A 25,281-nucleotide genomic window follows, 5' to 3' on the forward strand; every position below is an offset into this window, starting at 1 on the left:
TTTGTGTTGCTCGACAGATAACTTCAGCAGCCATGTCTGACAGACAAATAACAGGACCAAGAGACATGTGTTAACAAGTGTAAAAAGCTTAATGTGAAAAACAGGGCCAGCTCTCAGAGGTCCAGAAATTAAGTAGTTGGGCTGCTTATTAAGCTAGTAGAGAAAGCCAGCATCATTTTTATCTGATACTGAATGGTACATTGCTGAGATTTGTCTTGCACACTTTATGGCTTAAAATATTGCAAGTAGCTTTTATCAGGTATTAAGGTCTGTAGAGGACTGTCCAACTATGGGATTGTTCCTGTGGCACTTCCCTGGCTGATGTAAACATTCAGATGTTGCCAAGTCTTATTAAAAAGGTTACAGAATATGAGAACCATATTTTTAGTGTCATGGTCAGCTGGCCACTGAAACATTCTGATTTGTTAATTGGTGTTGGATAAGACTTTACCTTCTATGTGTAAACAGAATTGTGTTGCCTGGGCAAACAGAAGTCATTTGTGCTCATAATATTTTTATCTGACTAAGCATCTACCTCTGACTCACTGCTCCATTTTGTTATGAGCTCATGCACTTCACATTCTTTTAGACAAGACCAAAATTCAAAATCTTATTAATAGACTGTTGCTATTCAAAACATGAAGCATGACTTGTTTCAAGCTTCGAGTCTCACTGTCTTTCATCCTTGGCAGGATAGTGCTTTTACAGAAGGCTTCGTGTTGCTCTGTGTAAAGTCAAGGGAGTGTGAGTTCATTAGGAATGTATGTGCATACCATCGGGAAACCTGAATCCTTGTAGGTAGAGGGAGTGTTTGTGAAAGCAGTTCATCCTTCTTCCTCAGTGCGAGTTCTGTAATATGGATCCGCTTTAGCCGTGGATTTAGTGCCCTCTTGTGGTACCAATACTCTGTGCCACATGAAATCAAAACTCCTGGTTTGTTCTATTTCCCCTTAAAATAAAACACGGGAAAGGTGTTTCATCTTATATGTGTATGGATTTTCCTTTATCCCCCAGCACTTAGGTTCTTACAAGTTAAAGTAAGTTAAAGTTAATAAGCTTAGACCTTTAAGCAAATTGACCTAAAGGTGAGAGGTTGACCTGAAAGGAGAATCTCTTCTTGAAACTCTAATAGTAAGCTTATGACAGATTAAATAACTTCCTTAAGTCAACATCCCAGTTTAAGCCTCTGACTCTAGTTTGACAGCTGCAATCACCTCAAGTTCCTATAGTGATTTGAGGTGCACAAACATTAAGCAAAAGCGTCACATAATTTTCTTTCCAATAGTGTGTTAAGATACAGGGATGTGAAATACTTTGCATTTTTAAATGCACCTTTCACTTAACTCAGTTACTCCCTACCAGTTATGACTGACTTGAAAGTCCCAGCAACAGGTTGCCGAATTTTGGTTCCATTTCCTACAGCATGAAGTCCTTTTAGACATTTTTATCATAATAGTAGTTTCCTCCTTCTCAAGTTGCTGTATCTTGTTTGTCCAAGGAATGCTTATCACTTACAGTGTTAATGGTGTTACATTAACATTAATGGCGTAAACATCCCCTAAGATGTTTACTCTTGGAACAAAGGATATTGAGCTTAGTTCAAAATTTAATTGTGTTTTAGTTGAAGCAGAAGGCCAGAATCCGTACCACTTTTATGGGATTCTGAACTGAGCACTTCTGTATGATGGAAGTTCAGCTTTTTCTCATCTTGATTTGCATATTAGAGCGCAGAATTCATGAGTGCTCCTGAAGCTTATTGAGAATACCACATATATTAGTACTCTTATTTATCTGACAGTTTGTGACAAAGGGTGGGATCTGTGGCCATTCGTTTCTCTGTTGTTTTTACTGTCTCTCTTGCCTTATGGTAGTGTTCATTTGTATGAACAGAAGAGTCAACACCAGTACGGTTTTTAAACAAGCAGAATTCTATGAAGCATGTGAACAGCTTGTCCGAGCTCTCAGAAACACATCGTGGCAATAATTTACCTTGGTCATTTAGCAGTAGCATAGAGAAAGTGGGTTCTGTGTGAAATAGTGGCAGTTCTAAAATCATTGTTATCCTTTGAAGTTAAATACTCAATTGCATGTTGCTGCCCTGTACATGCACAGGAGTGCACCCGTGTGCCTGTTGTTCACCTTGCCAGTTCCACCTGGAATCTGAAAATCAAGCTGGATTCTTTCTCCCTCTGGCAGCCAAGCATCTCTAGCAGTGAAGATCATACAGTGACAGTCCTGCAAGATCTGGTGGGTGCCGTGCAAGTGGACTCTAGGTCACCATATTTGGGCTCTGTGGTGCTAAGGGAGTAAGAGGAGTTTAAATTGTACTTTTGTAGAGTGAAAACATCTTGCAGAATGCAGGCAGGTGGGAGCTGCAGAGAATGAGGACTGCTTTTTGTCCTGGTAGAAGCCAACATCCCTGGGGAGTGGGGGTGGCAAGAAATGTCCAATGTGCTTCTGAGTGGAAGATCTTGGAGAAATCCATGTGAGAATGTGCTCTGTGAGAGTAATGTGACCCAATTATTTTGGGTTTGTGCTACTGTTTCTGCACTGCTAGCCCAGTAAGGGAAGAAGCAGTTCCCACAGTCCACTTTTGTTGCAGTAATCTTAGAATATTAGTGATGTGATCTTGAAGATAGTTGGCCAGATGCAGGCTTCTTGATACTTTTCAGTCCTTGGAGCTTGATTTATAAATCATACCTTTCCCTGGAAAGTCTTCATCTAGTGTGCCTTGAGTGGCTGAAGGAAGTTGAAAGTGAATGACCTTGCCCTAATACCCCTGTGCCAAGCTCACTTTGAAACCTGTCTTTACTTTCCATGTATTTTTCTTGTCAAAACTATGTAAAAGATGTATAGATTGAGATTCTTAAATTGAAAAATGAAAGAATGTGGTGCTACATTAAACGTGGCATTTGTAGCTACACCAGTATCCAAAGGCTGCGCACCCACTGCTCGTGCACATTGCTTCCAAGCTGCTGCTTGCTGGAAAGCCATTAAGAATTTAAAGGTTTCTGTAAACAATGCGTGCTTCCTTAAGTATATATCTAATGCTCAAATGTCATTCTCTTTTGCATGTGTTAAATATGCTAATGGGTGAGTTTGTTCTGCAGCTTCTTGCACCATGCAAAGTATGTCTTGCTATCTTACATACATGGCCTGCTTATTTCCTGCATGGCAGTGTACTGACAGCTTCTCCCAGCAGTCATGAGTCTCACTTTGCATCATGCTCTGTTAAGAATGTTACCTGCAGTGTTTAGTGTTTGGATCCATTCTGTCTCTTCCCAAGATCAAAAGGCCATCGGCTAGCAGAGGGGGGAGAGGAGAAAATCATGGCCTCAGCTGCAGGAGTAACTGAAGAAATGAGAATTGCACTATGGAAGGGAATTTAGAACTGTAGGGGAATTCAATGAGAGTTCACTGATGCAAAACCATTCAATATGAAGAAATAGCAGTACAGTATTAAACTAAATAGAATGTGACATTTCCCATTTTTATCTGCCTTTACAGTGCAAAAGATTATTCTTCATACATTACTGGGATCCTTCCTTTACCTGAGCAATAGCTGCATGTTCATGTAGGAGGAGGAGAAATGTCAGGCATTGCTGGAAGGGAAAGGATTCTCTTTCCAACTAAATTTTTCAAAACTTGATACCTTCAGTTATCAGATGTATTAACATTTTTCTGCAATGTGTGTGGTGCTTTTTTGTGACAAGAATGTTGAGAAAATGAGAAGTTTATGACTGCCTGTGTCTTCCTCTCTGTTTGAGAGGCTGTCTTTGCCAGTGGCAGTTACTTACATGTATCTGCTAAAATTTCTTACTGAATCTTAATTGGGTGCACCTCCTAGAGCTGGACCTATTTTAAAAGTTCCAACAACTGCGTATGTTCATCAGCTTTCTTAGGAAGAAGAGTAATTCCCCAGCTACATCTGCAGGAGAGGTAGTTTTACAAACATATTTATAGTTGAGCTGTACACACTGAATTAATGACTTGGTTAAAGCATGTTTGGAGGAGAAAAGAACATATGGTCCCCACATATGGGAAAAGTGACAATATGTAGTTTAGTGTCATTAGCAGCTGGCCAAGACCTTGAAGGCTGTATTCACTTGGCTTAAATCTGAGAACTTGTAAAGTGATGATGTGTAGCCTCAGCCTGTAATGAGTCATGTGGAGGTTGTCTCAAAGCAGCGTGCAATGCCACGTGCTCAGATTGAAATGAGCACTGCATGCTGAGCCATGGAGTGCCAGGCACTTAACTACCCCTGATCTGTCTGCTTTATTGATTTGTTTTTTCCTTTTAAGGTTGGTTGCCTGGTTCATGTGAGTTTGTGTTGTGCTCTGACTGTCCTCAAAGCTTTAAATCTATCATCTGTTCTGGCTACTAGAGACTGAAACTAGGACAGTTCAGCATTTCCCTAGAGGAAGAGATTGAAGCTTCTTGAATGTAGCCATTTTGGGGAGAAGGGACATTCTTCCAAAAATTTCTAGTCTTTCTGCAGTAGCTATTCTATGACTTCGTACTGTTCTGGCAGTGTGAAGAGAGTGTTTTCTTGTTGAATTCTAATCTAGGGTGGTTGGCAGTATTCTTGTCAAACAACCTTCTGCAGATATTCCTTACTTAAGAAAAGACTAATCTGCTTCTTGATCATCATTCCGTCAACACCAGGATTTTTTTTTTTAAATCCTATTTACAGCAGCAGTTCTGCTTTTTAATGGATTTTTGTAGGATGTGCCCTGTCAGGCAAACTGCCATGCACTTAAAAGCTCTCTTAGGTTAGTAAGGGACAGGCTTACCTGACCAGTTAACACACTGGTTTGCTGTTTGAGCTTGTCAGTACCTCTGCTTTGATGTCCAGTTAGGAGGAGCAGTTGCATGGATATCTATTCCAAACAAATCTCTAAATTGTCGTGGATCAAGTCTGACTCATAATCTGCTCTTGCTGAGCAGTATAACCTAGTGAAGAGATATGCAGATAAACGTAAATACAGCTTATCAAAACATTTTCTCAAAATAAAAAACATGGAATCATGTGCCTGTGGTATATTGTTTAAATTCCAGTATATGGTGCAAACTTTACAGACAGAGTGGTAATCAAAAGACATACATAAGGCCTTTCCTTGGCTTTGGAGTTTCAACCCCTTGCATTCAGAGAAGTGGGAAGCTAACAGTAACCCACAGTGGAGTTGTTGACTCCTGTAGAGTTTAACTATATGATGCCATTTCTCAGTAGTAGGTTACTGTTTTACTTAAAATCCTTTTTAGACTTGAGTTCGTAGATACTTAGGATCTGTTGGAATCTACAAAATATGTGATGTTTAGCATAATAGATTGGTGGAAAGGAGAAAAGATTAGAAAGAGGAAAAAAAAATGCAGGCCACTGTAGGCTTTGCTTATGCTAATGATACTTAAACTAAGAATTTTCTTTGGCTTAATTATAAACAGATTTCACAATTGTGTTGTGTACAGGAATCTAAATATTAGTTATTTAATATTCACAGCATGCCTTATATTGTGATCTACTGTGGGTGAGTGTTTATTGTTAAGAAATTCATAAGTAACTATTTTCTTATCTACAGTAAAAAAATATGGCCCAAGGAGCAGTCACTGAAGACAAGCCTTTGTCTTCAGAACTTTTTATGTGCTTATTTCTCTTGCTTTTTTTCCTCTCTTTCCCCAAAACAAACAAGAAGAAAAAAATCATTACTCTTGAGACACAGACTGAAATTCAGACTGGAGGGCTACTTACCTTTCTGCTCCATATATAGAAAGAGGGTTCTATGAAAGAGACATTTTCTAGTCTTCTTTTATTCACTGACAGGATTATTGGGGGGTTACATTTAGATGTTTCTATGTTTTAGGCTCTATTCCTGGCATCATAGAGTAAGTTTCTGCTTCTAGATGTGCATTGTGAAAAAAAGCTCTTATTTTAGTGGGTGGAGAGGAAGGAGGAGAGTGAAGGCTTTAGGTGGTCAATCTCTTCAGTTTTCTGCTCCCTGTTGCTGGGAGGAAGGTTGACATTTTCTACGCTGTTAAAGAGTAGCCTGCTGAATTCTTCAGAATGTTTTGCACACATGTCCCTTATTAAACTGCATTATTGTTCTATTTTAAATAGGTTTCTCTTCCCCTTTAATTTTTTTCCCATGTTTTATTTGTCACTTCTTTATATTTCATAAGGAGAATTTTTGTATCTGTTCTTCAGGGAGTGGTCTATTACGCGGTGGTGAAGTTTTTCTCTCAATATGATCAAGAAATCTGGTTATGTATTGTTGGCATTTGTATGTTTTGAAAGGTTTAATCAGAACTGCTGTGATGAGACAAATAGATAACCTTTAAATCTATAGCTAAGGCAATTTAGAGGCATCTTTTTGGCTACAAATCAGATTTTAAAACTTCCTATGAGTAAGAACAGTTTTACCATATAAACCTCTTAACTGGAAAACTGTTGTTGGAATAAATAATAAAAGAGAAAGAACTTTTGTATGCTTCATTTTGTCTGCTTCAGCCTAAATTTTGATGGCGTAAATTGTCATTCTGGTTTTTGCTATGCATCAAATGGAAGCTTTTTATTTAGTTCTTTTCTGACTATTCTATTTTGAGCATGCCTCTCTTCATCTTTGAAGAAGGGCCATTAGCTATCAAAGGGAGGAATTTATGAAAATCAACTTTTAAAATACTTCATTTTGCTTTTCATTATTTGTTTTCCATACTTCACTTTTTCAATCAGTAGTTTGTCCTGTCCTTTGAAAATGTTTATTTTTGTCCTGTAACTTCTGGCTTTTCAAAGGAGGATTTATATTAAAGGAAAAAGCTAAAAATTAGCAAATAGTGTTTGTGTGTGTAGGGAGAAAACACAGTAAAAGCTTAGTTTAAAATTTGGTCACTACACTACTCATTCTATTTCAATACTCTCACTGATACTTAACTTTATCAGAGAGGGAACTTACTGCAATCTGGTTTTTGTTATCCAGAACAGAAGTTATGATGATATGTGGGTAGTAGATATGTCTTTTTATTGGTTTATCCAGTGTGTTACAACTGTGAAAGGCACTGGAGGTCTGCTGATGTTACTGTTCTGGAGCTGAGTCGTGCATGGTTGCAATCAGCAGTGATACTGTTGGGTTCAGAGAGAGCAAGACTGACCACTGCTTGGGCTGGTTGCTTTTCAAGTCAGCAACAAGGCTGTGAACTGTTTTATGCTTCTGCAGATGTAGGTTGCCCACCTGCTTTGTATCCGTCCTGGGTCCTGTAGTGCACAGTCAATATGTGGTATTGTATTTCTCTTGAGCTAAATACAGACCTAGCAAACATTCACAGGTCAGTATTGTGCAGCCAGGTAATTCTAATTAAAACTTAGTCTTCTTCTCCTTTTACTTACCTGGTCTATCGCTTTGTTGATCATTTTTCACTAAAAATTAACTGAGAATTCTTTAGTTGTATTTTTTTTATGCTTGCGTGTTTGGAAAGCAACAAATTTGTTTGGTGTTGCTCCTGGAGTTCAGCGCAGTTGTACAGTTCAGCAGGTATGGCCTGTAACCTTTTTGATGGCAATCCTGTTCAGTCCTAAGTGTTGTGCAGTTTCTGCTTTCAGAGCTCAATCATGGGATTCATTTTGAAGTATAAATTTGTATTTTTTTCATGAAAACAGTAAGAAAAGGACTGCATTAACTGTAAGCAGAATATAGATAGAACCATGTTCATTTATGATTAAGGTAAGCAGAGCAGCAATAGCTGCTAAAGATAGGTCTCTTCTCTAGTTACTGCTCATCCTATTGCTTTTAAAACTCACCTCAAAAGAAGTGGCTTGCATTTTTTTCCCTTGGCAAATGCTTTGCAATCAAATATCTGTTCATATGTGATTGGAATAACATGGTTGCTGTTAACGTCTCAGAAGATCTTTAGGAAATTGCCATGTTCATCTTGAAAGATCAAGGCAATTAGAGTATGCAGTGTGTTAATCACCAGTGTTAACGTTGCCATGAATGTCAAAGTTCATGTTTTTATGTTGTCTAGAGGATGGTCTCCCAAACATCACTTCCCTGTGACACTGCCCTGGCTTGTTAATGTCAGATTGCAACCAAGTCACTGTGGTGCAGAAAGTAAGACTGTTCTTAAGGTGCTCATTTAGCCCAAATGTTGATGTCTGAGATCCCAGTAGTTTTAGATGCACAAAAGGTTCTGGTAGCTGAGTTCTCTCATTCCAAATTATTTTTGTAAATCCTGGTAAATTATATTGCCTGTGACACAAAGCACCGAACAAGACTGGTTCTATAAAAGTGATGGGTGATGGTGTGCTGGGTTTCAGTTTAATTTCTGTAATGAATATATTTTAGCCTAATTGGGAATGTAAGATGTCACTCAAGTAGTGAGCACACCTAAATTTTTCACATGACCTCTGAGCAGCATTGTTACCCATTCTCAAATGTAAAATGGTAATACAGCACCCACTCTGGCTTATGTGCCTCTGTATCTGTAAGCAGTGACTAGCAAAAGTAAAAAAAAGACTCTTTATTGATGCACTGCTGCTGAGATGTCTCTAGATGAGACTGTTCATCTGCTGCAGGGATTGAAACTTATTTCCATTGAGCTCAGTGATATGTCATTCCTACTGCAAAAAGAAAAAAAGCTGTCTGTACTGAATTTCACTGTGGGGAATACTAGTTTTAAGCATTCATAAAAAATAAGTATGGAGTTAATAACTCCTGTTAGCAGCTTGGTTTCAGTTTGTTCTTTGCTCTGACAACTCAGGTATTAGGCTGACTTAATCTGTATTAAGTACAGTTCTCTCTTGACATGATTTACCCATAAAGAGGCAAATCATTTAAATGACACATATTTCCAGATAACATGCATTTTGCCTAACCTAATGCAAGTCACTGACTACAGCAACAGTCTTTGAATCTTGTAATAATTCTGGAGATAATGCAGCTCTGTTTATTCCAGATTGTAGGGGGAAAAAAATCAGTACCTAAATTTAAAATGACTTGACTTTTAGTTCTGAGGCATTATACTGCCATTGTAATTTCTAAATATGTACTGAAAAAATTTTAAGGGAACTAGTCTGTATAACATTAGAAGTCAGGACCCAATAATTTTCATAAAACTAGGATGTTGGAACATAGATGGTGGAGTTAGGAATGCCATATTTTGCAGGCTCTGCACTGACAAAGAACTAAATGTCAGTAAAAATTTTGTGCTGACCAAAGATTGGAGATAATTTTACTTTTTATTTCTAATGCTGTTGATGACACCAAGTCATGCATCTTTAGTTGGTATATAGGAATCAGTGAAAATATTTACTGAGGCCTCATTCTCTCTGCCAGATATACCACAAGAAACAAACAGCTACAGTGGCAGTTAATTTAGATTTTTAGAACAATCAATACCCAATTTAATAGTGAGGTTTGATTACTTTGAAGACCTTACTCAAGGTGCAGTACTTCCATGTGATACACTGGGGGTGTTGTTTGTTCATCTTTCCTCTTTTTCATACTTCCTCCATTTCTTTCCTTGTCTTAGGTAAGTGGCTTTCAATCTGAGCATCTGGGGTCACCTAAATTGGCAGAAATTTGCTCTCAGACAAAAAAAAAAAAAAACAACACAAACACGTAGCCCCAGAAAAGTTCATGTCATAAGGAAGGTTCGTAATTGTTTCCAAGTGTGACTTTTCTGAGAAATATGGCAACATTAAGTATGGTTCAGAGTAAGTATTTGGTATCCATTCATAGATGGAGCAAGTCTTCAGTTACTGCATCACTTCTCCCTCCTAAATATTTCTCCTTCCTTGTGACAGATGTCAACACTCTGGGTGCTTCCCTCTTTATGCTAAGTGGATTTCAGCTTAAGAGATTGGAATCACCCTGTTCTAAAGAACTTGAGACTAACTTTCTCTCTAAGGTTTTTCAGCCCTACCAATTGCAGTAGGTACCACAGCTTCAGTGGACATTTGAGAAGGATCCTGAAAATCATGAAGGTGGTTGATATTAAATGGGATGGCTAATTGAACAAATCTTTCCTATATTTAAAGTTTGGTTTGTGCTAATGCTGTATGAGTGTGTTCACATTGGCCAAAAAAATTACAAGTTATAATAATATGGGAATAGAGTCCTTTAATATGCAATATTGTGTTCTGCTTTTAATCTCCAAAGTCTCAATGCTTCAGTTTAGAGTTTGTATTTGCTTTTTTCTCCAGAGGATTTCCTTTTGTAAATTAGGAGCTACTCTGTGGTTTTTTCCTGCCGATTTCTACATTAACCTGGCACAGACTATTTGTGTTATTTGCATCACTTTAAATAAAGACCTAGACATTTGTTTTGTGCCATCACTATGATTTTTGTTTCGCTGTCTGGAATTTGGTAACCAGGTGTCATAATACACAAGATAAGACAGACTCTGATCCACTTCCCTCTGAGCTTTCTTAGCTGTACAGAATCAATAGGAAAAGTGACAGCAGCTGCTCTCAGAAAATAAATGGGCAAGAAAGTGATCCTTCTCTAGTAAATTTTCAGGATGGAGTAAGCTGAAGTTACCAAGTAGCATGTAGAAGTTTTAGACTTCCAAGTTTTGTAGCTGTAATATCACTGTGCCAGGACTTTACACCCAAAATTCGTATGTGCAGATTTAGACAGCCAGAACATATGTGAAATATTAATAATAAATAGCTGAGCATTTGTAGGTCAGTGGTCACTTTTGTCCTTTGCACAACAAAGGTGCTGGAAGTATCACAGTGATATGACCAAAGTTCTGTAGACAGAGAATGTGCCTGGAGTTTGGGGCTGTGTTGTTCCCTTGCTGGTCTCACACTCTTCCCCACTGGACTTCCCTGGTGGGCTTCAGGCATCTGGCTGACAGAAGCTGTGAAGTTCTGACTTGCAGTGTTTCAGTACCACCCGTCTCATGGTTCACTCACTAGAGATCTTCAGCTTCCATTGGTTTTTCAACTAGCATCGTAGTCTCCAGCAACATCAGACAACTGAAAGCAGCAATTTGAAAAAATTAGGTCACTCAGGTTTCTATATATAGCAGTTCTCAGATCCCAAGAAAGCCAGCACAGTCATCTAGTCTGTTTTTAGCTGTCAGTGTTTGTAAATTAATATTAACAGAGTTGGTGTTAAGTAGACTTTTAAGTGCCATCATTTTTTTTTCTGTCTGCTTGCACTTTCCAGCTTTTTTAATTCTTTTTGGGATTTTGATTTCAATTAAAAATAGTTGTCTGGGTTTGAGCCCCTTTGCTTCTTTCTTCCTAATAATGATGAGTGGATCTTCAGCAAAGGGAATTGTGGTCATCACATTACTGAGAAGCACCTGACTTGCATTGAAATTAGGCTGGGTTGATGTCAGGTGGGGGTAGCTTAAGAGTTCTGTGTGCACCATTTCTCATAAACTAAACATGAAGATCTCCATATATCATCTTCTTTTTCTTCTTTTTTTTTTTTTTTTAATGAAACCAATTAATTTTTTATTGGCAGAATGGGAGAGGTGGGCAGGGAATTGAAGAAAGAATCAATGACTGATAGAGTAGAAAAGGCTGAGTATAACTGTATGGTAGATGTTAGAAGAGTTTATGAAGTTAATTGCTTCTGTTTTATATATTTCCTCATTGTTTGTCTTCTTACATAGAGCAGAAAAGGTAGGACAATAAATAGTTTTCCCAAAGGCTTTATAAACAGTTTAATATGTTTGATTTTTGTCACTCTTACCCACAGAGAAAATACTGGTCTGTTTCTCCTCCAAATATGGCACCTGAGTGTTCTCAGATGGAGAAGCAGAAAGCTAAAAGCTGTTGTTTTCACTTTGCAGAGAAGCAGTGGAACAGGTTACCCTTACATGAGAGTTGGAACCATCCTCTCATCCCACTGGCCTGATAAAGGAGTAAAACCTAAAATTATTCTTTTGTTGGGATCATTGTGTGAAGTAGAAAAGAGTCACTGATCTACTTTATTCACATTCTTGTTATTTTATGCTGCTGGTTGAAAAAAAAAATTCTTCCCAGAAGCATAGAGAAATACAATTTGCATTCAGGAAGGTGGAAGGGGGATTGTACTTGAGAATCTCGCACTTAATTTTTCTTTTATTCAACTGTGCGCTTAATCCATTTGTATATGTGTACTATTTTCACTCACAAGTGATTATAATGAAGGAGGAGTTTGAGAGCAGTAGCTAAGTACATGGAATATGTTTTTCTCTGGCGTGACAGGCTTCCTGTGTGATGAGACAGGTGCACCCAGTCTGTGTCTCAGCCCTGTAGCTGCGCCTTGGGATTTGGGGCAGTTCCCAGCCTGTCACACGTGGAGAATCGTGTCATTAGCTGTGCTCCCTAAACACCTGTGGCCCTGGGAAGTAATCTGTGTGAGAAAATCTGAGATCTGTAGTTAAAATGTACTTGTTATCAAAAATATTGTTACAAAGATGCAGGTGGCCACCCTTTAAACTGTCTGACTGCTTATGTGGCACTGAAGGATGCTCAAAGGCTACTATTGCAAGTGTGCGCTTTTTTGTTTCTGCTCATTACTGACTCTACATTTAGATATTTTTTTGTGTTATTCCTAGCTCTTTGCATTTTGTGGAATGTGAACTTGTAACTTGAGCACAAAATTATAGACGTTACATTTTCAGCTGTATAAATTTCTGATTTTTTGCACAGATTAATGCTCTTGGCTTTTGTCTGACTGTTTAATGAGCTATAGTCATACCAACGTGCTGTCTGTTGCTTGCACAGAAGGTCAGAGTCTGGTATTCCCAGTCCAGTCTGCCTTGGCCCTTTTCCTCTTGCAAGTAAGCATGGTGACCACGATGGTGTCTTAAGTGAAAGTTCATATGGCAGGCAACCCCTTCATATGGTGCATTGTCACTAAAACATGTCTTGGGAGTGTTCATTGGAGTTGCTACCAGCACACAGTAATTTGTCATGTCCTGTGTAACCCTTCCCTTGGAAGGCAGCTGATTTTTCTTTCATTAGCAGTTCACATACATACCTAATAACATAGTTTCCTGTAACTGTTTTACATGATCTCCCTTGTCAATGGGCAGATCAGTTTTTTAATCGCTGAATGAAGTCTTTGATACCTTGTAGAATTATTTTTTTAATCCATATGTAGAAACTAGAAGATGGTAGCTTCTACAATACAGCTTCTGCACTTGTATCCAGGAGGAGCTTTCTCTCTTGGTATATCAGTAAATTTCTCTCTTTCAGGCCACTGTCATGAGAAAAATACAGATGGCAGTTATGGCAAGGAGAAATACTTTGATGACCACTATGAGTCAGCTACAGCAGTGACAGAAAGACACTCTGAGGGAGGTACAGAAGATCCAGAAGTCCTTACTCAGAGTTCAGCAAGGGATCCCTCCTTCTTGAGACTGGAAAGTAAGTCAGCCTTACAAAATCAGTTATGGCAAATTAAATAGTTTCTAGATTTTTCGGAAGAGCTTTCTGTTTTCCTCCGAGAAGCTGTTTCCCCCTCTGTGTCCCTAAAATAACAAGTAACCCATAGACTAGTTTGATTCTCTTCACCATTCTTCTCCAGGCATAATACGGATGCTTATTTGCAGTGGGGAAGTCTGCATTGACTAGTTCTCGCTTTTTGCAGTGTGCAGCAAGTAATCAGTGATACTTGGGTTGTGCAAGCAGAAAAGTCAGGTCACAGCAAAAACATTCTTTTTATACAAAACAATTTTACAAACTGTATAAAAGAATCTTTTAAAACAGGGAAAATAATTTTTGAAGATTTTTATGGTATTCCCTCTTAGACACAGTCACTGCAGAAAGCAACGGTTCAGAAGGAGTGGAGGGTTTAGAAGATGATCAGATGTCTGAAGAGATGCTGGCTTTGGTGGATGAGTTTGAAAATTCTTGGCCTCAGGAAGCTTTTGAAGGGGCACTGGAGGTAAAAGGTCGTCGAATGGACTTACAGGGAATCCGGGTCCTGAAGAAGGGATCTCAGGATGGACTGGCCAGCTCCTGTTTTGGGGACTGTGGTGATGATGATGAAGCTGAATGGGTAAGTTTGAATGAGTTTACTTAAGTCTTGAACTAACTGTTGTGGGGGAGGGAAAGATGAGAACAGTTCAGGGGGTTTAACACTGGAAGATACAGATCTATGAACTTCCCCTATGGGCCTAAAAGATGTAGTTGTTGATTGGTGGTGTGAACTAAACAAGTAATTTCAATCCAGCACCAACTTCTTGCTCACAGTTAAAAATGAAAAAAGATTTTAACCGAAAGTTCTGGTCGGCATGAAAACACAGAAGTCTCTGTTGTCTTCATGTTACCAGTAAAATATATAATGAAAAATGCCTTTCAGTTCTCCAGCAGTTAAACTGATTTTCTCCTGCTTTGGAGATCAGAAGTTGTATACTTTGTTTGCATGGTGTGATGCAGGCTTTGAGAATGGGTTGAGATGGGGAGGAAAGGAGAGAGACAAAGGTCTCATCTGTAACATCTTTGGACTAAAACAAGTGGTGCATTGGAGCTGGTAACATGGTGTTTCTTATTGTTAACCTTGCTAATACTGTTCTTTTGGTAGATCACTTTTCAGGTCAAACGTTTAAAGAAACCGAAAGCTGAAAGCTTGGATCTCCAGGAGCCAGTTGGGAAAAATGTGGAAGAAGGGACTAATGCAGAAACTGAAAACTTTTACCAAACTGCCCTAGAGATCAGTGGACCAAAGATACCTTCTCCTGGACCAATAGGTAACCTGCTGCTTCTAGAGAAAGCAAATCATTTGCAGCTTTTGTATTATTATGGTTTATTTCCTTTGCAGCCTTTATAGTACACTGGTTTATTACTGAAAATAAGCATCACAAAGACTATGTAGTGAAATGTCCCCTCTAGATGAGTACATGGAAGAATAAGAAATCTCTTCCATCTGCACCTTCTTGATGAAGTGCAGCCTAACTTTATGTATTGAGTGAAGTTAATTTCCAAAACTTCTGGTGATGAGGTGGTGAAAGTGGAGGATGAAAGAGGTAGGTATTGTGAGTAGAAGTTGTAAAAGAGAGAGGAGACTTAAGTGATCTCTTTTGAGTAACTGAATGGGCAGAGAAGTTAGTTCATCAGGATGCAGAATAAGAGTTTGGACTGACTTCTGGCTAAGCGTAAGACATACAACTCAAAGAGAAAGAGCTGAAAGATTAGTGAAAAAATGAAGTAAATAAAAATTAAGTGCTCTGCTATAATTGTTTATAAGAGAAAACTTAGAGACTGTCTTCCAAAACACTGGAGTTACAGAAGAGTAGAGTTTTGCACCAACACAGATGAGATTTTGAGAGGCAGATGGGAGTTGTTGCTAGTTGAGTAACAGGAATTGTAGAGCAGTCTGTTAAAATGGTGGCAAAGAATAAAACACAAGCAAGTGGGCCCCATACTTTTTGTCTTACCTTTCAACATTGCTAAAATCTTAATATTGTGGGACTGATGTGTAAGCTAAGTTCTACAGTGCATCTTAGTCCTTGATGATTTGATGACCTGGAAAGTGATTTCACATTTTGAAGGCTTTTACATTAAATCTTTAACAAGCTCCTTTTTTTAGCAACTGACAAATGTAGGTTATTGAATTAAATATTTAGACTGCAGGGGGGAAGGAATACATGAAAACAGACTATCAATTGTGAGCACATACCTGTCCTTTCCTTGGTGTTTCTCTTCTTTCCCTCTGAGTTACTTTTGTGGCTTTATTACATGCCATCCCTCAATTATAAAGTGATCTTCCCAGCATTCCTGTGAGGCAGGGTTGGCTGGCATCCTCTTTGCAAGAACTAAATCATCAAAATTTAAGTAACACATCAAAGGTCACATGGGGAGTTCTTGGTAGAATGGGGGAATGATGGTATCTGTCCTGCGTTTCACTCCTTCCCAGGCTATTGAACTGTCTCTGCAGCATTTCCATACCTCTTGATGTCCTTTGCCAGTAAGAACTTGCAATCAGATAGTTCACAGTGGTGGTGATGAGAACTGATCATTTCCCTCTGAAATTTCCCTTTGTATCTCGAAATTAATTTCCCTTTTATCACAATACTTTACAACACACATGGTATTGCAGACATCTTCGTTATTTGCAAAATTATGATGAAGTGGTTTACTATAACTTGGATGAGAAATAGGAATTACATCCAAATGGGCAAAATTTCATGTAACTAGAAATAAATACTGAAATGTTGTCTACATAGCTGGTTTGATGGACTGGCATGTTGTTAAACTTGGCTCTCCACTGTGCAAATCTGCTATAGTGAGTTTTTCTTACATTCCAAATAGTTTGGATGTTTCTGATACAAGAGGAAAATGTTTCCTAACATTTGACGCGGGCCATTTTCCTAGGACTTGATACAGTATCCACCAAATTGAGGGAAAGATTTCAGTAGGCTTTAGTTCAGATGTGAAGATCAGGTTCTTGTTTCTCTCAGTGAACCATTCGTTAACATAAAGCAAGTTATTTAAGCTTTCCCTGCCTTGCTTTGCTTCTCTGCAGAATGGGAGAGCTGAAGTGTAATTGTTAAATAGTTTCAGGAGTGTTGCTATATTGAGTGTAAGAACACAGTAAAAGCCACTGACTGTCTCAGATAATACTCATTGAACAATATTGGCAGTATTTTTTGCCTGAAATTGTCAAAAGATAGACCAATCAACTTTAATTAGTTTTTAACTGTAGCTGTAGAACATTAATGATGACTCACAAACTTGGTTTAAGGACATTTAAGTAGAGACATTACCTGTAAACAAGAGTGGCAATTCTTCTTAATCTGTAGTTTTGGAAAAAGTGTAATGAAACAGGTTTTGAGACCTTATTTCCTGATCTGTCTTGCACACAATCTGGTTCTGTCTGTGCATCCTACCAGCCCCATTCAGTCCATTTAGGTTCAGGAATGTTGTTAAAGAAATGTGTCTGCAAGACAGTGACTTTTATAATGTAGGGGATGTATCTACTGGTATAAAGTATTTTAAGAATCATTGTACTGAAGTAGAATGTGTTTCCCCTTCCAGAAAGTTTCTTCTATTTTTGTTTTACTTTCTCAAGGAAAAAGGCGTGACTACCGTAGTCTTGGCTGGCCAAGTCCTGATGAATGCCTGAAGCTCCGCAGGGTAGAGCTGACAACTGTAGCCAGCACGTGGCTTGCTGTTTCTGCTAAAAACATTGAGTGAGTATTGTGGATATGAACCCTAAGTAAGTTAATTACACAAAGCAAGACGTGGTCTTCAGTGTGTGTAAACTGAAGATTTTATGTTATTACGAAAGAACTGCCAGGATTTCTAAGAAGCTTGAAAGCATGATGTGGGATTTCATCAATTAGGCTTGCAAAGAAAAGCACAAGTGCAGATGAAAGATCCACTTCCTTTTGCTTCTTGAGCTGCTCAAATGAGATTCTGCCAGGTTCTGGGTAGTTTACTTTCACTAGAGAACTTTCTAATGACTATTGTGTTCTCTTAACTAATTTGACTTGTTTTATGATATTTGTAGCATTACAGAACACATTGATTTTGCCACACAGCTGCAGGAACCAGCCATGGAGCCCCTTTGTAACCCAAACCTCCCAGCCAGTATGCATACTTTGGACCACCTGCAAGGTGTCTCTAGTCGGGCCAGCTTGCATTACACTGGAGAAAGTCAACTGAAAGAGGTATGCCAGAGCTGAAGGCTGTCACACAAAAATGGTCATACCATGGCAGATTCAGGATGCATTTAGCTCAGTGCCTTGTCTCCAGAGGTGACTTTCAGTGAGTGAATGCCTGGATAAAACTGTAAGAACAGTGCAACATGAAAGTTTACCAGAATGTTTTCCCAGCTACCTACAGTCTGGCCTGGGGGAAATCCTAAAACACCATTAGTGTCTGTATTTATAGCTCTTCATGGATGAATTAGTGAAAGTAAAGTCCAACTCAGCATACTTAAAATTTCTAGTGTTCTTAGTATTCAGTGCCATGGAGTTATTACACTGTGTTATAGTATCAACTCAAGATAGAGAGTGATGTTTAGGTTGAAGCAGGATGCAGCATCTGTAAAAGGCTGGGCAAAAACGCAGTCAACAAGGAAAGGGACGTCTCTTACCAGGTTCCAGCATCTAAGCACTTTTACTTCCTCTTCCACAGGTCCTACAGAATCTTGGCAAAGACCACTACTCACCACAGTCACTAGAACAAGTTGGTACTCGAATAGCCAAAGCTTTGGAAAAGGTATGTGTAAAGAAGAAAATGAGAAGTCTGGGCTTACTGCTCATGACTGGCGTAGTGGTCAATCTGGTCTCAAATCATTTGTCTGAAATCCTGCTCAAGGAATGTATTAGTACTTGGACTAGGGATTTGTGTCTCTTTAGCATCTGTAATGCCCTCACAGGTATTTTGTTGAGGTATATCCTGTGCTTACACCATCAAGTGTCTTCCGTATCTCTCTACTGAAACTTTAGCTTGTCAAATGTCCCAGTGTTTCCTGCCCTGTGGTGAGCAGCATTGCTAATTATTGATTTATTTAACTATTTCAGCAGTTCTCAGCCCTCTTCTTTCTTTTTATGCTACACTGACTTGGAGGTTATGGAAAGTTGAGTTAAGCCATGTCTCCCTTCTCCAGTGACATTCCTGGCATGCAGCAGTCAGACAGCTCAGAGGGGCTTCCTGTTATTTCAGCCTGCTGCTTCTGCCTGGTGTAGTGTTGGTCTGAAGTGTCAGATGTGTTCAGGCAGAGGTGTGGTACCATGTGCAAGCCTGCACTTCCTGTTCTCCCCAGAGAAATCCATGCTTCCTAGGTAAAGGCTACTAAGGACCTCAGCTGTGAGCCCTAGCATGAGAGGATTTAGGGACATAATTTTCACAGGATCCACAAAGCAGACAGGGATGCCAGGATTGCTGTTCTGTATTTACAACTAGTAGGGAGAACATCCCAAACTACCATAGAAAAGAGGACTCTGTGAAAACAGTTTGGTGCCCCTAGCCCATTCAAGCAAAAGCTGTCTGAGGAACTTACTGTGCTTTGAAATTAAAACCAGTATAGCTTTGCCCATCCCCTGAAAGCAAAGATACTACTCTTATCCTTACAAGACTTAATTTCTTTTCACTTTAGATATATACTAGCTTTTTCTCTTAGATGCTAGTTTCCTCTGCAGACAGCAAGCTTTATCCAAATAAGCTGAATATTTAGTGCAGAGACCAGAAACAGAATTCTCAGTATTTTCCTTTATAACACAGGGCATGGGAGTCAGCCAGCTAGAGGCTGGGCTTTGTCAGGCTTCTGGACTGAGCTGCATCCCAGGGCATCCTTTCTCTTTCCAGTGACCACAGGGAGCCTACAAGTCCAATCAGCTAATTTAGATAGTTTTTTTTCCTTCATGTTGGGTTATGTGTGTGAACATCTAGATGCTCAGCATCAGAGAGCTGGTTAGAAGCTATTGTGGCTGCTAAAACTGTTGTTACTGTTGAAAGCTATTTAACTGCTATTCCTTTCCTGAAGAAATGGTGTTGTATTTGGAATTTGCTTCATTTGGCAGTCTCATTTACCTGACTACTGCATATATGTTGTGAGAAACTTTTTGCTGCTTTGAAATAGTTTAATGCTCTTCTTAAAAGCGTTAACACCCTCTACCTCAGTATATCAAATAAATTGGAAGAGTGAAAGGTAGGATGATTATTCACTAGGGGTGTTTACATGAGTTTTTTGTGTTCTTCTTTTGCCAGAATCAGACTTCATGGGTCCTCTCTAGCATGGCAGCTCTTTACTGGAGGGTGAAAGGCCAAGGAAAAAAGGCAATTGATTGTTTACGGCAAGCATTGCACTATGCACCCCATCACATGAAGGTGTGTACACATGTGCCCACTACTCAGATGAAAGAATGTCTTGCTTGTCACAGCAGAGCTTTCACAGACTATTGTTAAGGCCAACACTGTGTATGAGGTGTCTGTAGTGTATTAGATATTAGCTAGATGAGGTGAAGCCTCAAGATTTTCACCACTTGTTTAGCGTGGACTGTCTCTTAAAAAAAAATGGTAACTGCAGAAAAGGTTCAGTGGAATTTCCTGCAGTTCAGTGGTTTTGACACCTCTCTGGGCATCCTGGGCTTGAACTTTGCGCTGTTAGTTAGGACTTGGAGTCTTCATCAGCCTTTGTCTGGCCAAGTCTTCTAACCTAAGATGTGGGAGTATATTTTCTGGTTATGCTTTTGAAGAGGGGAGTATGTCTTCTGGTTGTGCTTTTAGAGAGGGTGGGAGGGTGATTATCTAAAGGAGTTACTTAAATCTTAAGCATTTGGGCTGTGAATCTCAGTTGGGCACTAGTCCTTGACTTTGTGCAGCAGTTCTTTACTCAAAAAAGAAGGCAGTACTTTGGACACAGTCTTCTCTTTAGTGTTCCAGTTGGCTGAAGTGCTCAGTACCCTTCACCTTGCCAGGTGCTGTGCTGAGCATTGTAATGTCTGTTCTTAAACACCCAGCTCCCCCTTGCAAACTGATAAATGCAATATTGGCTCCTTACTCAACATAACAGATTTTTCTTTGGTACGTGAGCAACAAATTGTGCCGCATGGAAAAATGTAAACTCCATTGAAATCTTGGTCTTCAACCTTTCTCTGAAAATTGGGAGAGAAAGTAATTCACACTTCCAGGATATTATTAGGAGGATTTAACCATTAACCATAGAAAATGCTTCAAGTAAGAAATGCACATCCTCACTGCACATCCTTTGTATCTTTCCTATAATTCTCTTTCTTTGCATTATGCATTTAAAACAAGGTTGGAGCCAATCTCTTAACACATCAAGCTTTTGCTTATTTTCCTGTCTTTCTATGTAATCAGTTCCTCAGGAAAGGAGTCCTTAGCTGTGTGATTTGTAAGGGTTAGACAATGGATTGGAAACTACAATTCGGCAAGATTATGGTGTAGTGCTGTTTTCTAGAAGTATGATAAAATGCTACTTGAGCCTGGATGACTCTCCGAATTTGTGCCTTGTTTTTGTCCTCCGTATTGAAGCTGCCTCCAAAGAAAACTCTGGATCTTGTTTGTAAAGACAGAGCTGCAGCTTTTACTCAGAGTTAGCCCTGGATCAAAAGCTATTTAGTGTATTTCGGTTTATCCATCCTCTTTGCTTTTATGCACTTTGGCTACTTTCTCTTGACTTTTCTCATGCAAATAAAAGGTAATTAATTTTCCTGTTAACTTCTCTTATGATTCTGACTTCCATAATATCTGCTTTGCAAACATGACTAATTTGTCCAGCAAGGTACTCTTTGACATGTGAAGGTCAAGGAATCGAGGATCACATGCATCCAGAACTTTTTCTTGTCCTGTTGAAGGCACCTCAGCCTTGGTACTAAGCGGTGTTTTGTGCTTTGAAGATGTGAAGCCCAGCTCCCAGAGAGTCTGTTATGGCTGGCAGGACTCTACAGTTTTTTCAGTCGGACAATGTCACAGTTGGGAAATCCAGGAAATAAAAAACATTCCATCAGTGTCTAGCTGAGAAAATTTTATTTATAGCTATTACTCAGTATCAGAATAAGATTTCTATGGCAGAGGCAGGACAAAAATGATGCATCTATTGCACTAGTGGTTAGATCATGTTTTCACTTCCCTGCTGTCCCCTTTGTTCATATTCCCTTTCCTTTTATGCAAGAGCTGAAGGAGGGTATTCAAACAAAACAGCTTCTCTTGTCTCTGAAGAGTGCACCTCATCTTTGGGGAGAAAAATAGTGTAAGAGCTTCTAAAAACTAAATGTGCATACACTAAAGTGAGTTAATTTTCGAGTTGTTTTTCTATCCAAGAGTAATATTTATCACTACTGTGAGTGGATGTGGACATGAGGTTTTTTTGTTTGTAACTCAGGCCCAAATGCAGTTTTATATTAAAATAGGTTTGGATCATTGCTCTCAACATCAAAAGAGAGGGAGGTGGGTAGGAACCAGATGAGTGCAGCTTGGTGGTGGAGTCTTCTGTTTGTCTTGCTGATCCTGAGACAATTTCAATGGACAGAAACTGTTTATTGCTTGTTCTTCTCCTCCAGGATGTACCACTAATAAGCCTAGCAAACATCTTCCACAACGCCAAACTCTGGAACGATGCCATCATTGTGGCTACCATGGCAGTGGAAATAGCACCGCACTTCGTCGTTAATCATTTCACACTGGCAAATGTCTATGTAGCAATGGTGAGTGTGCTGTCACCTGGTTATGGCTGTCTTTGGGACACTATTTACGTGTATGTAAAAGTCTTATTCTCACAAAGAATGTTGAAGGAGCAGCGTTCAAGAAACTGGGGTAGGATCATCAAGAAGGAATATCTTTAGAAAGACAAAACTTCCATTACTTATTTTACTCCTATTTCTCGTTTAGTACTTTAAGGCCAACATCTTTATAAGCTGGCTTAAGAATGCTGTGTGCAAAGCTTTGTTAAGACAGTAGCAAACAGTTGGTAGTTTGGGTTGTCCACCCATCTAAACACAGTATATTTTTATAATACTGAAAAATTAATGATGAATTTGGTCTCTATCCTGAAGAGCAAAGCTTGGAATAGTAAGTAAAACCCAATTCGCAGTTATGGTGAACAAACACAAGGGAAGTTCAGTTTCAATAGCTGGATTATCAATGCCCAACATAATTTGTAGCTTGAACTCGAATTTCTTCATACTGTCTATATATACTATTAAAATACACCTTTTTAAAAAATCAAGATTTACAACTCACCTTGATCTAGTTAGTCTTTATGATATGGCCAGAAATTAATATTGCCTCTACTGCATAACTAAAGTTACTGAGAGAAGGAACTTAAGAGAAAAAATAAGTGATGAAACTGACTGAAAACCCCAGAATGTTTCGGGTCATTTCTCCTCTCATTTTTCCTCTAATACACTATCAGATGTTGGCATGCTTTCCTAGTTAATAAAAAAGCAGGGTGGCATAGGTAATGAGATTTCAGCTATACAAAAATAGATGCTATTTCCACATGAATGCTTCTAACTACCAACCTGGAGTCCAGCTTATCAATTGAAATTGTATAGCTATTGTATGCTCTTTAAGTTTTGGGGGGTTTTTGTTGAGTTTTTACATTGAATAATCCTTTAAAAATAATTTCAGGTTGTTTCTAAAAATGTTAGCTTTTCAGAAAAGTTGATGGTTTTTCATTGTCCATGATTTTAAAGCTTTGATCTACTCAAATTCTGACTGAAATATGTTTTTAAAAGTTACTTTCACAGCAAGAATACAAAGATGTACTATTAAAAAGAAAAGGCAAGAACATTGGTCAATAATTCTCAGCATTAATTTGACTCCTTTCCATGGATTATGCAGAATTTAGTCATTAGCCCAATTATTTGTGGAAGAAGGAAAAAAACCCTAAATCACAAGGATTGGTTCAGTTACTTTTGTGGATATCACACTGCACAACTTGTCAGGATGGGAAAGGCATAGAAAATGCGTTTACTGGTTTTAGAATCTGACTCTTTGCACTCTGGTTTCTTTTTCACAGGAGGAGTTTGAAAAGGCCATGAAATGGTATGAGTCAACACTAAAGCTTCAGCCGGAGTTTGCCCCAGCAAAGAATCGAATCCGCACCATTCAGTGTCATTTACTTCTGAAAAAAGAGCGACGGTCTCCTTAGAGATCAGCATCTTTCTCTTTTTTAAAAATGTCATTATTCTCTATTCTGCTCTTAAGTGTGCTAAGATAAATTGAGGAATTGAAATTTTTAACAAGACTGTTAAAAAGAGATGGGATTTGGATCAAGGGGTCTTTTATTATTTTTTTGTCAAATATAGGGGCATCTTTGGAAAATATATTTCACAGACCATAATTTTAAAACATCTGTGTAAATATTAAACCAAGAAACTTCCATGAGTCCATGACCACCTGTAACAGGACCTAGGCACTGTTAGTTTTTCCGTAATGCTCAGATTGGCATCAGCATCCAAAATAACTTGCTTCGTGTCTTATAACCTAAGCCACTGGAAATGCAAAGCACACACCCGTACCAAATAGTAAGGAGAGATAATCAGCAATTCATCCATGTGAAACTCATGCTTTTTCCAGTCTTGTTCACTCCATACCACATTACCTGCTTTTTTAGAAGGAGAGGAACAGACTTTTAAATATTTCTTAAAAAACATGAGAAACATGAAGCATTTTTGGAATTGTTTGTTTCTGTTAGGGAATGAGGAGGGAACAGCAGGACCCTAAAGTCAAAATAGGTTTTAATCTTGCAAAAAAAAAAAATTGGTAAAACTCCCAATAAGATGTTTTATATTTGTCTGTGTATGCATAGCCCTCTGCCTCCCTGAGTGGTTGATTTACTAATTCTTTGTTCACTGTATTTCTAGCCGTTTTGGAATAAGGTGCAAGTTTATGCTCACCCTGAGCCATACTTTCAGCTGCCAAGGAGGAGGAGGGACATGGTGTCAAGGTATCAACAGCAAAAAAGTCTGGTGGAAGATTTCCAAATCAAGTCTATCTTTGGTTGGTGGAGGACATGATTCTCCAGAATCAAAAAGGGCACATATTTGAAATAAAATAAATTGTTTATGAACAACTCACAGCTTCTCCTGTACTGTGTGTGTCATGCGCCACTTGCAAGAGTCCAGGTTAGTCTGGAGAAGCTACAGCCTTTCCTTGGGAGCAGACCAAGCTGGGAGCCAGGGCAGCCTTTAACACTCCTGATCAGCCAGTGATTTTGTGTGTACCCTTGGAAAATTCCTTTCACCTCTGTGTCTGACACTGTTTGTGGCAGAAGGAGATAAGGGGAAGTTAACTAACTCAGCTGTCATGTAACCCACTCTGCAGCTTCTGGTGTCAAGCGTGCTTCTTAGTGATTCCTTTTAAAGAAGTAACAATGCTTATGAACTTAACTAGGTGTTTTTTCTCACCCAGTGTTTTTCCTGTCTCATTGATGCAAATTAAGAGTAAGTATGGCAGTGGTAGAAACTATGATATCGGTGTAATTTTTATAATACTGGAACTTACTACTTCATAAAAGGATCCCTGAAACTTTTATATATGACTGAAGATGAGCACTTCTAATGCAAAGTTTACCTCTGGTTTTTTGCAAGTAATTTCCATTTATCTAGGAAGCCTGACGGAAGTATGAGCAAGTGCCACTGTTGGGTAGATTTTTATTAAAAATGGGTGAATGTGTTAAATTTTTGTCAAAAGAGTCAACAGCATGTCAAATTTTATTCTCTTCCCAAGGCTACTGGAAGGCTGAGTTGTTGGCTGGAGACAGGCGTAGCAGTATCTATATATAAACTCCAAGAGGAAGATCACTTGATGAGAGGTCTAATAGACCACCACTAGGATCATGGTCTGGGATAATGAATTACAGAGATTTCTG

General features: G+C 38.8%; 1 protein-coding gene across 1 annotated transcript in view; it reads left to right on the plus strand.

The window, feature by feature from the left end:
* The window catches only part of TTC17 (tetratricopeptide repeat domain 17), a 56,576-nt gene extending 32,089 nt beyond the window's left edge, over positions 1-24,487 (plus strand). Inside the window, exons 17-25 of the mRNA XM_042038385.1 lie at positions 13,191-13,361; positions 13,745-13,995; positions 14,521-14,686; positions 17,008-17,128; positions 17,449-17,608; positions 18,078-18,161; positions 19,653-19,772; positions 21,968-22,111; positions 23,428-24,487. Coding sequence (XP_041894319.1) covers positions 13,191-13,361; positions 13,745-13,995; positions 14,521-14,686; positions 17,008-17,128; positions 17,449-17,608; positions 18,078-18,161; positions 19,653-19,772; positions 21,968-22,111; positions 23,428-23,559 — 1,349 coding nt within the window. The 3' untranslated portion in view covers positions 23,560-24,487. The remainder of the gene's footprint in view (positions 1-13,190; positions 13,362-13,744; positions 13,996-14,520; positions 14,687-17,007; positions 17,129-17,448; positions 17,609-18,077; positions 18,162-19,652; positions 19,773-21,967; positions 22,112-23,427) is intronic.
* Positions 24,488-25,281: the final 794 nt, after the last annotated feature.

Source organism: Corvus kubaryi, unplaced genomic scaffold (assembly GCF_017639235.1).
Source record: "Corvus kubaryi isolate FWS band 111438036 unplaced genomic scaffold, C.kubaryi_AGA036_p1.0 37392, whole genome shotgun sequence".
Classification (NCBI taxonomy): Eukaryota; Metazoa; Chordata; class Aves; order Passeriformes; family Corvidae; genus Corvus; species Corvus kubaryi.